We start from the raw sequence: 12,224 nt of genomic DNA, 5'->3' as shown, positions 1-12,224 counted from the left end.
TAAAGTTTTATCTATTGGGCAAAAAAGTGTAAGAAATTAATATCATGGGCTCCTGATACATTGTTACAATAGCAGTTGAAAAATATTACAAATACATGGACACAATTATTTTTTATAAGCATTTGAAGTTAAAATCTTGACAAAATTTATCAAATTTAAAGTTGAATAATTATTTTGTAGTTAAAAATTTATAAAATGTCCAACTTTCATATCTAAGGATTGAAAATTTAAAACAAGATTCCACGTAAATATTTAATTCTGTTACCGAAAATTCTCAGAAATACATAAGCACAGTTTATTTTTATAGTAATTTTAAGTTCAAATTTGGATGAAATTACATATAAAAAACCTGGAATAACTATTTTAGTTATTTTGTTGTGATTGTAATGATTGTATAATATTATTTGTGGGTACTTGCAGTGCTGTAGTGGAGGGTATACGGCGGTATACGCCGTATACTTTCTGGTTATTTCTAATTAACTCCGTATACCTTCTGATTAAGATCGTATACTCTCTGTTGTAGTGAAATTACCAAATAATATAAAGATAAAAGTCATTAGATTATTATTAATATTTTTGATAGAAAAACTAAGAATGTTAAGATAGACAATTTTTTATAAAACATAATTTATATAGATATATATATCGGGCGATTGATGGCAGTGTACTGTAGATTAGATAATATAACAATCAAATAACATTAGTGCTGTAATTTCTGTATTTAAGATAAAAATAAAATGTCCAGCCGACGCACATTACCGTTCATTTTTCATTTTGCCGTTGAAAGTGATTTGTATATCATATCTGTGTATAAGTTATGTCCAGTCGATCAATAAAAAGGTACGTGTTTATTTTATTTGCAAATCTATTTTAATAAACAGTTATAATATGGATAGTTGGTTAAAAACGGGAAGTTTATTAGAAAGAAAAAGGAAATTGGAAAATAATAAAAACCCTCCAAATAAAATAATACAAGCTGTTCAAGGATTAAGAGCCTTTATAGAAAATAATGAACTGATACCAGATAATTTTAAATACAATCGCATCATTACCATGTTCGACAGCTGAGTGCGAAAGAGGTTTTAGCCTTATGAATAATATTATTACAAATTTGAGGGCATCACTTTTAATTTCAAACGTATCAAGTTTAATGTTTATTAAAAGTAACGGACCTCCTATTGAAGTGTTCAACCCAGAAATGTACGTAAGATCGTGGCTAGAAGACCATCGCTCAGCTGATCACAACCAATCAAGATTGAAAAGAAATAATTTAACAAAATCGGAATCCAGACAACATTTATGGGATATTTTTCAATAAATTTATTTTAAAAAAAATGTTTAGTTTTAATTTTAATTTTAATTTGTACAATTAATGTAAGTGCGTTATGTTATTTACTCTCTACCAAAGTATTCGGTCAGACTTCAATAAAAAAAAAAAATGATAGTATAAATGTTTAATATTACAACTCATAGTATATCCTCTGCCTTTTTTAGGACTACAGCACTGGGTACTTGAAACTTCTAAAGTATACTATTATATATCTATGATACTATAGTACCACGGTTTGTTGTTGATGTATAACGCGTTACCTGATTGATATTGTGATATGATTAATTTGGAATTAATTATTAATACCTATTATAGGTCAATTTTTTTTTAATACTATAGATAAGTATACCTATAATAGGTATGTCTAATACCTAGACTGACAAACCGTCTCCACTCAGAATCGTTTTTCTTATCCAGTGATATTATATCATTGAATTCAAATTTAATACTATCCATTATACAGTGACCCACTTGTAACCTACTGTACAGCAGAGTGACATACACTTACCCACCTTTTTTAATTTGTTTTTTAAGTATTATTTTCTTTTGTCGACTATGATTATTATAAATTATAAACATATACTTTTAGAAAATACCTATCAATAATCATTTATTAATAAACTAATCATTGGGAGCAAGGAGACATATTCAACACGGTGCAAGAACTTTCAACGGCGAGTAAGGATTGAAACAATGAGCAAGTACTGGCAATAAAGAGCAAGTGCTTCCAATGATGAGGAACAGGGTGCTAGAACTTGCAATAGCAGTACTCTTTCAAATCCTAAATAACGAATGATTAATGACAGGTCTTTACTAAAAGTACATGTTTTTATAATAATTTGTATAATGGTCGTCAAAAGAAAACAATACGTACAATTAAAAAATAAAAATAAAATTTAATTTAATAATTTTTTTAAAAATTATAATTTAGCTAATTTTGCATTTATAATACAAGTTGATAGATCAAAATTACTTGAAAAAAATCGATTAATCCAATAATAATACTCAAAATAAGGGTTACCATTAAAAAAAAATTAAGTTATATTGCACGTGCGCAAAATACATGAGTTAAAAAAATTGTCAGTCAAAGGAATTTATGATCCATATCAGTTTAATGTTCCACAAACATAATTGAAAAATATTTATAGGGTAATGAGTGATAAAGTGTTCCCTGTTTCTGTGAACACACGGTCTATTAATCTATGATGTATGATAGGCGCGATTAGGTGGGGGGGGGCTTAGTTCCTAACAAAGTTTTATCTGTAACCCAACAGTTTTTTTAAAACTTATTTTAGTTTAAAATATTAATTATTTTGGTTTGTGCTGCTGATACAATTTTAGCCTTCCCAGAAAAATGTTCCTAGTTGCACCTATGGATATACATACTACATTGTAATCAAGAAAATAAAGCAATAGAATCTAATATGTGAAAGCTTCTAAAAAATCTACAATCTATGCAGTATTTAATATTACACTCAACAGTTCTAAACTTCTAAATATTATATTTAAGTAATAAAATATTACAGTACAGTAAAAACACTGCTCTAAGAGCACATACATAATCTCCAATGAATGTAGAAACATTATCTGCCGACTGAAATTTAAAAGATAAAATTAATCATCAGATAATGATTTGTTATTTTAATAAGTATCTTATATATATAAAAAAAAACCAAACATTTTATAGGTGATATATATTGTCTATAATTTACGAACAATTTAAGTTGTATCTTTAAAATGTACTTAAAAAATGTATATAAATCTGGAATAATTTTTAAAAATAAATTGTACACATTCATTCTAATCCTTATTCTATTAATAATAATAATTATTAATTATCCAACATTTTAAATTAATCCTAATCTCTGTACCTATTACTTAATATTTTTTATATATTGTATAAGAGTTTAAATATTTAAAAAAATTACCTGAGATTTTTCTTTTGTTTTTCCGCTCATTAAAAACTTAAACCTAGATGGAGATGTTTGATGACTAGATGGAGAACGAATCTTATTTGGTGATGGTATCTTCTTTTGGAAAATTGCAGCCATAACAGTTTGAGTAATACTGCGCTTTCTTTCATGACGATCATTCATTATACTTTGTTCATTTCTTTTTGGCGTATCACACTGATGTTGGTTAAAAAAATATAAATAAGTATACATGATTAATAATGATATAATTATCCGACTTTAATATTTTTATAGCTTACCAAAGCAGTATCAAGATCAAACTCATCAATTGACTGACAACTTTTACTTTTTGTCAGTAATGCAAGTCCATCACAGTTGCTTTTTACTGCTCTTCTACGTTCTAATTTCTCTCTGAGTTGTCTAATTTTATCTTCAGGACTTATACCTAATTCAGAATCGCTCTTTAATCTAGCTCTAGCTCTAGCATTTTCACGTATTTCTTCAGTCGACTTTAATATTTCTGCAACACTAGATGTTGGAGTCTTTTCATCAAATAGTGCTCTTCTTATATCTGGCAATGAAAATGCTTCCGAACATGATATCTGTTGAGTAGAACAAATTTTTCGTTCGCTCAAGGGACTTTTTACGGGAATTAGAAGAGATGTAGGTCGGAGTTTTAAATCTGCATTACATTGGTGAACAGGAAATGGTTTTGCAAATTCAAAATTTTCTGTATGAGATTCAGGAGAAAAAGGTGAACTTCTGTTACGACGAGGTTTTCTTTCATGAGGTGATTTACTTGTTATTTTACTCATAACCATATCATGAACTAAATTTTTTTCTTTCATCCTCTCCTTTGTTATTTGTTGAAGTTTATAAGTAGTAGAATTTTGTTCTTGTTCATTTTCTTCTTTCAAATTGTTTTCATCCAGTTTTTCTCCCTTACTATTTTTTTTCATTTTACGTACATCAATGGAATCCCTTATACTGTTAAATGGTGTAATTTTTTCCTGCAAACGTTTCACATAATTCTGATAGGTTTTATTAGTGTCCTCATGAACAATCGGAGTTAAGGCATCATCGTCAATATTATTTATATTATTGAAATCCATTACAGTCACTAGATCACTAGTCGTTGTAGTATCATTATCATCTTTATCAGCCGACATGTTATAAATAGCATTCAATGTCTCTACCACTGGTGTTTTAAGGTCATCGTCCATTTGAGGGTTAGTTACAAATTCCATATAACCAGTATTGTGTAGCAATGTTTGGTTTAACGCAGCAACATGCTCATTAGTATCATTGTCACTAATAGTATCCATGAACTCAATGTTATCACTATCAATTTTTCCACAGACATGACCAAACTCATCTAAATCTTCATTAGGCCGTTTCTTTGGAGAATTTCTAGGTTTACGTTTTGATTTAGGCCTCTGATGTTTTCTATAAGTTAGCGATTTTATTGGAACATGTACAAAATCATCCCAAGCTTCTGAGACTCCAACATCGTCATCTCTTGCCCAATCAGAAAGCTCTGTTTCAGTTTGTCCCTCAATAGCATGATCTTCATCATTATTATAATCAGATGACTGAGCATAAGATTCAGGATGAACTATTTCACCATTGTTAGGTTTTAAAACATTATTCATAAACAAATCAGCAGTAGTTGAAACATGTTTTAATATTTCACCATTTCTAACATTTTTATCATTTATAGGACTTGGGACTGTAATTATCTTGTTAAATCCATTATCTGAATATTTTGGAATGCATTCAGATTCAATTATTTGTTCTTTTTGTTCTATATCATTCATGAGTTCGCCTCGAGAGTTATGGATTTCTAATTTTGGTAAATTATGGTTTTCTTTTGGAATATCCTTATCATCAGACGAAATATCAGGGATTTCTAAATCATTTTCAGTATCTGTTGAAGCATCTGTTGATAAAGAATCCGATTCAATTTTATTTTCTATTTGAGAACGATGAAACTCTGGTACAATTATAGAAGTTTCATGTGCTGGACTACGAGGACGTGATTCGTTATCATGTTCTTGATATTGAGTATTAATTACTTCTATTATGTTATTATGATTAGTTTCGTTGTTCTCATTACTATCATTATTTTTTTCAGAATGTTTTAAACAGACATGTTTAAATTCATTAATTTCTGATAATTCTTTTGATTTTTTCTCATTTTTATTAACCACAGGACTTACGTTTTGTAAGAATGCTTGCATAGTAGGACTGGGTACTGGTGCAGGATTTAATTTTTTTTGACACTCAGATATTTGATCAACAAAACTTTTAAATTTTGTATCTAAAGTTACAGACGACCCAGATTTTTTAACTGCTATTCCATTACCATTACCAGCTAACAAGTATAACTTTTTTAATTCTAATGAACGTTTAGTAGCAATACCTTCTGTAGACTGTGTTCGATTAAGTTCATATCCAGGGTTGGCAAATGGAATAAAATTTGGTCGATTTTGGGCTCGATTTACTATTTCTGCAATTTTAGGATTTTCCGGGACTAAAGGATCAACCCTTGTTTCTTCTACCTTATGTTTTGATTGAATACTTTCGCTTACAATTATATTTGGAATACTGTGTTTCGTTGGTGTTTTATCATCTCGCTCAAATTCAGAATCTGTAGATATTTCGGTGGCGGAATTACTACTACCAGAACTTGATGAATAAAAATCAGTAGCAACCTAAAAAAAAAACATTTAGTTTTAAATACAATTAAAAGTATGATAATTTTTATCCATACCAGATGCATATATGATTATATTATATATATATATTAATTATATGACATCGATAAATATTTTTAAGACATGAATAAAATAAGAAATATCTATATAATATATTATCTTTTATTTAAATCTAAATACTAAAACATAAATATTTTATTATATTTAATGTTTGATATAACTTAAAAGGCAAGTACTGAAATTATTTAGGTATTATTTTAATTTTTCAAATATATACATTATAAACGCATCTGGATACAAATCATACATTATGATAAAACACACATTTATGATTATTTGTTATAAGCAGGGATTGAAAATTCTGGTTAGTGAATATTTTCTTTGGTAAGTCTTAGAACATTTAATGTAAGATACAAAATTTTTTTTCACAATTCTCTGATATTGTATACAATATTTAATTATGCAGATTTTTGCATATTTATGGTTTTTAGTGCTATTTTTTTTCTACTGTACATAAATATTCTGATGAAAATTATATTTTAAAGAATAAAAAAAAAAAAAAAATGTAATGTTTTTTTGTTAAAAAATTGTATTTTGCATATTTCTGAATTATCAGTACTATTTATAGTGCATATTTTTACCTTTTAATTGCACATTAAAGCGCTAAAAAGTATATTTTTTAATGTTATAACTCCCAAGCCCTCGTTAAAAGTTAATAAACATTAAATCAAACTTTGATTAGTTAATACAAAAAATCAATCACGTAATAAACACAGTATTATTGTATTAATTACATATAATGCAATCTAGTGAAATAATCACGACATACGAAAACAAGCCTTTCCTCTTAATAGTAAAAATTCCAATTCCAAAAGCCATTAAATGAATGAACATGTTAAAATATACATTTTATACTATAATTCATTTTCAGTTAAAAACAATTGTTACTAAAAGGATATTGTATGTGTTGTCAATGTAGTGTCTTACTAACACATAACATACCAAGATATTTGTTTTAGTCTATTCCACGAGAGAATAATCACTTTTCGCGCATCAATTATGATTTGATTAGTGTGTCGAGAACCACGTGATCACGTTAACACTTGGTAGTTAGTGAGGGATGAACGGCCATTATGAAAATTGGTCGGTAGACTGATAATTCTCTCGTGGAATAGACTATAAGTAGTTCCAATTTTGTATTGTTAGCTCAAATATTAAGAGTAAGTAAAGCTATTTCCAAATTTAATAGTAAGAGCATATTATCTCTGGCTGGTTTTTATAATATTTTAGTTTTTAAACGAGTTATGAACAATTTCAAATATTAGTATTTTACACTTATAACTCGTATAAAATTGAAAATATCTTAAAAACTCAACGAAAGAACACAAATAATGTTCTTACCTTTAAGTTTGACAAAAGGTCAATTCACTTTAATATTTGTGCTAACACAAAATTGGAACTATTGAAAGAAAAATGTTGTAGGTATGCTTTAGTAAGACAGAGACAAAATATGCAGGTATAACATTCTCTTGGATTATAATAGAAAAAATAGTTTGTTAGTTTATCTCATTGATCAATTTGAAATATTCAAGAATATCACAACATAAATATAGATTCACTATAATATTAAAATATGGAAGGCACATTACATTACATTTATTAAAAGATAAATTATTGAAACACAACGAAGTCACACATAACACAAAATTCCCATTGTTTTTACCTGATTTGTATATTCCATATGATACTCGAGAGAAAGGCTTATTATGTATGTCTGTGAAGATTCTGTACTATGGATTCTAGCTTAAATTTAATATTTTTTCATACATGTATATATAATATAAGTTGTATGTGGATGAATATTTAAGTATTTATTATTTATTTGGTATATTGAAATTTACATAACAATACATTCTTTTTTGGGTTGTTTATTTTCATACTTTTTAATAGCCTTTTCAACCGTCGGCGTATATTTTGGATAAGGTTCGGTAGTAACCATATTTAATTTAGTTGGCTTCCTATAATTTTTACTATCAATTATTTTTTCAGATAAATTGGGGTCATTAGTAAAACTATTTGACAGAATATTATCATTGTCTTCAATCAAATCATCATGGGTTTTCAAACTAAAACTAGCATTGTAATTGTTTGATTGCTGTCTTGTATTATTTTTTATACAATCCATTGAAGATTCGGAAGTTTCTAATTCATTTGAATGATTATTATCAATTGAAAGCATGACATCTTTTTCCATTGAACTATTAATATCAGTCATTAAATCATCAGTAGAAACTGCATTTGAAATCATAGGGAATTTCTTTGTATTTTCTATATCAAAGAATTTCGATTTAGGATTAGCGCCATTTTTCATTTTTTGTACACATACATTTTTAGACTTATTTTGAAAATTACAGTTAGTTAATGATGAAGAATTTTCATTTTTCATAATATTGTTATCATTTGTAACAATATTATTATTTAATGATACATCACAATTTTTCATTGAAGATTTTTGAAAATTAGTATTTGTGCTTGCAAAATTATTATTGAGACAACCTGTATATTCAGGATTATTAATTAAATTAATATTTAATGAATTAGGAGATTCTTGAATATTTAAAATATTTTTATTTATATTTGTTTTGATTGATTTTGGGGATTGATCATTTCTAATAGGTTCACTATGTATATTTAAACAAGTCAAGGGATTTTCTGTTGATTTGGGAGGCGTAAAAAATATCACCTCTGTATCAGATCCAGTATCTGTAGTAGCAGAGGATATATTAGGGATACGTAAACAAACTTCTTGTTTTCTTATTTCCCGTGCTTTGATTTCTTCTTCACCTTCAGTTGCTGTGTCACTCTCATCATCTAAAATATATTATAAATACATATAATGTATGAGTTTATTTACAAGAAAAATGGATAAATAGAATTTTAAGAATTAAATACAGAAAAAAAATTTTTAAAATATAGATATTAAGTAATATTACCTCCACTATCAAATTCTTTATAACTGAAACGATCCTGTGACTCATCAGACTCATTTTGTGAACTTAAGCCATCATCTTCAATATTTATGCTACATAAATTGTCATTATTAATATTTATTGGCAGTAATTTTTGCTCTTGATTATCATCATTTAATTCTAGGTTTTGATTCTCGTCACTTTCACTATCACTAAAACAAAATATTGTCAATACTTAAGAAACGGATTAATAATAGTTAAAAGTTTATTTATTAACCTAAATTCAGATAATTCGTCGGAAGATAGCATCTCATTAGCTGAAGCACCAAAATTACGATCAGTCCATTCATCTTCATCCATTTCACTAAGAACCAAATCTTCTTCTAAATCTAAATTTTCAAACTCTACTCGTTCTGGTGTTTCACCCCGATCTAATGATTCCATCGATGCCTTAATCTAATATGCAATTAATAAGGCATCAATAAATAATAAACTTAATAATACATGCATAACATACTTTATCAGGGGCTTTAGCCAAAACAATTGGTTTAATTCCTAAATCGGGTTCAGTCTTTTGTTCAAGTTTACGCCTAGATCTCATCTGCTGTGTCCCAGGCATTCCAAAGTGTTGAGAACAGTAGAAACGGTTGTCGTATTTACCATCACGGTCATACATGTAGTTACCTAATCTCAGAGTTGTATGACAATATTCACAACGGAAACAACCACGGTGAAAAAATCTGCCTTCTGCACTTAACCGCTCCATTAAATAAACCCGATTTTTACAAAAATGGCATGTTTCACTTCCACCTTGTGGAATTATTACAGTATTTTTAGTACCCTAAAAATAGCAAGTAAAATATATTTTAATTTCAATTTCTTTGTATAAAACCTATTCCAAAAAATAACACAGGATCAATGTATTACCAAATATAAAATACATAAAAAGAAATAGAACAGAACAAATTTAAGAAATACTTTGATTTTAATTTCATTCATATTTCAAGATACAATTGATAAATTAAAAGTTATAAAATATCATGCTTGGATAATATACAGAATATTTTAGAAATACTGTTCAAATACATAATATTCTGAGTATTTAGTTGTATAAGTATTTGAATATTCTTTTTAAATATTTTTAAAGTTATTTACCCAAGTATTATAAATATAAATGTAAGATACAGTAGTTGTATAGACTGGTCAGTGGTCACTGTGACAGGAATCTTTAAGTATAAGAACACTGCCCAGTTATAAGACCAATAGAAATATTGTTTAAAAATATTAGAATTGTCAATACAGTAGTATACTCTCGATAGTCCGGTGGAGCAATAATCCAGTACGTTCAGTAATCCGGCTTTTTTTCGTTATAATAACCATAAAATTAATATCATAAACAAAAAAAGTATTTGATTTAAGACTGAATGAATCAATTAGATACTTTATATTTTTTTTTCAATAAACGTTCACATGTATATTGTGTTGTATTACATGTTAAATTAAAATGTCATAGGTATTTAGGTTTTGCAATAAATAAAATTGCCATTTTATATGAACCTCCAATAATCTGGTAGTCCTCAGGTCTGATATCTGCCGGATTACCGAGATACTTCTGTATTTTATTAAAATGGGTACTTGCATTACTATATAGATTTGCTGTGTAATATTTTCTTGAAGGATGTAATTTTTCAAATTTTAGAAATATCTTAAAAGTATAAAATATTAGATAAAAAAAAGTTTACTCACAGATCTTTGAAGTAAAGGTTGTTCAGGCTGTTTATTTATGGTAGCTAAATGTGCAGCCATTGCTGAAACTTTATTAGCACCACGTAAACCTTGATCTAAAATATTTCCATCTTTAATTTTTCTATTTAATTTATTTAAATTATCATCAATTTCAAGGAATTTTTTGTCATTGTTGACACCATCTTGATATCCTTTTACATGAAGTTTTTTCTTAATTGCACTAACCTAATATATTACATTTTTTTTTATTGATTTAAATCTTTAAATAAAAATGTATTATATTATTATTTATTAGTAATAATACTTTATCATCAAATTGAGGGCGACTCCATTTAGGTACCTTTTCAGTACCATTTTTTATGTGTTTAGCATTTACTTTACTTTCTTCGATCTTCCGTTCAATTTCTTTTACATTCCAATCACTTTTGTCGATTTTTCCTACAAAAAAAAATATAATATAATACATATGTAAAATAATTATTAAACAATACAATATTATTGTTATAACTATACCAATGGCCCTCATGAGGTCTTTAGGTTTTTTATCAGGTGCTGGGCCGCCTTTAAGTTTTGCTTCAATTTCTTTAGCTCTCACTGAAATATCTTCCTCCATTTTATATCGAGGAGAAGAACAATCTTCTTGTACACGAGCGTCTCGTGGCTAAAATGATAAAAATTAAAATTAAAAAGAAAACACAATTGCAAAAACAGTAAATTGCTAAAATTAATTGTCAGTATTGAACACACCTTTCTCCACCATATACTATAATATTATTTACAAATGTAACAATATCACCGTATTAAAATAAGACACAAATACTTTAAAAATGAATACATAAATATAAAATTTAGGATTAAGCATAACACAACTCACAGATATAAGAGGATTTTAAAGTAATATTTTTGTTTTTAGATTTAACTCAACTCTTACATTTTAGTATCAAACTGAGTTGCTTAATTTAGTTTAGTAACAGTTTGACACACATGTTCATTAATGCACAAAACATATCAATTGTTAATATATAATTAATTAACATAATTGTTTTCAAACTTAATCCAAAACATACACACATTAATTCAAAATAATTTAATATAGCAGCAATTTTTTTATAGTAACTTTCAAAAAGGAGGACGATTGCAGTTCTAACCAGTATATAATAAAATAAAATAATATAAGGTAATAATTATAATATAATTAAACTGATAGTTGATAATATAAAATGTATAAATACAATATATCATATTATAACTAAAATAAGTAGTAACTATTATTAAAATGAAGAATTACAATAATTTAAATAATACTTTTGTTCTAATTAAAAATGTATTATTTGGATAAGTTAAGAAAAATATTCACACACTAACACAATAACCACAGTTTTTAACACATTCTCCTTACGCTTGGAAATAATTTTTTCTCCAACTCTCTAGCTCGTTCTTTAAACTCTTCATGATTATTTTCAAAAAACTCATCATCTTCAGGTTCTCTTATATAAATTTGCTGCATCCGTAAATGTAGTCTTTTTTTTATTTGTGCCTTATTATTAGC

General features: G+C 27.2%; 1 protein-coding gene across 6 annotated transcripts in view; it reads right to left on the bottom strand.

Moving 5' to 3' along the window:
* The window catches only part of LOC100168266 (F-actin-monooxygenase Mical), a 37,265-nt gene that overhangs the window by 7,578 nt on the left and 17,463 nt on the right, over nucleotides 1-12,224 (bottom strand). For 3 of the 6 annotated variants that reach the window (XM_029489739.1, XM_016802652.2, XM_029489740.1), the window contains 11 exons: nucleotides 12,075-12,212; nucleotides 11,189-11,336; nucleotides 10,980-11,113; nucleotides 10,676-10,900; nucleotides 9,447-9,770; nucleotides 9,207-9,385; nucleotides 8,954-9,141; nucleotides 8,704-8,831; nucleotides 3,543-5,957; nucleotides 3,259-3,459; nucleotides 2,889-2,924 (listed from right to left, as the gene is read on the bottom strand). In XM_029489739.1, the coding sequence (XP_029345599.1) occupies nucleotides 2,889-2,924; nucleotides 3,259-3,459; nucleotides 3,543-5,957; nucleotides 8,704-8,831; nucleotides 8,954-9,141; nucleotides 9,207-9,385; nucleotides 9,447-9,770; nucleotides 10,676-10,900; nucleotides 10,980-11,113; nucleotides 11,189-11,336; nucleotides 12,075-12,212 (4,116 nt within the window). Of the gene's footprint in view, nucleotides 1-2,859; nucleotides 2,925-3,258; nucleotides 3,460-3,542; nucleotides 5,958-8,703; nucleotides 8,832-8,953; nucleotides 9,142-9,206; nucleotides 9,386-9,446; nucleotides 9,771-10,675; nucleotides 10,901-10,979; nucleotides 11,114-11,188; nucleotides 11,337-12,074; nucleotides 12,213-12,224 lie in introns of all 6 variants that reach the window. The other 3 variants (XM_016802655.2, XM_029489741.1, XM_029489742.1) reach the window with 3 other exon arrangements.

Source organism: Acyrthosiphon pisum, chromosome A2 (assembly GCF_005508785.2).
Source record: "Acyrthosiphon pisum isolate AL4f chromosome A2, pea_aphid_22Mar2018_4r6ur, whole genome shotgun sequence".
NCBI classification, from domain to species: domain Eukaryota; kingdom Metazoa; phylum Arthropoda; class Insecta; order Hemiptera; family Aphididae; genus Acyrthosiphon; species Acyrthosiphon pisum.
This window is presented reverse-complemented; position numbering and strand designations above follow the sequence as displayed.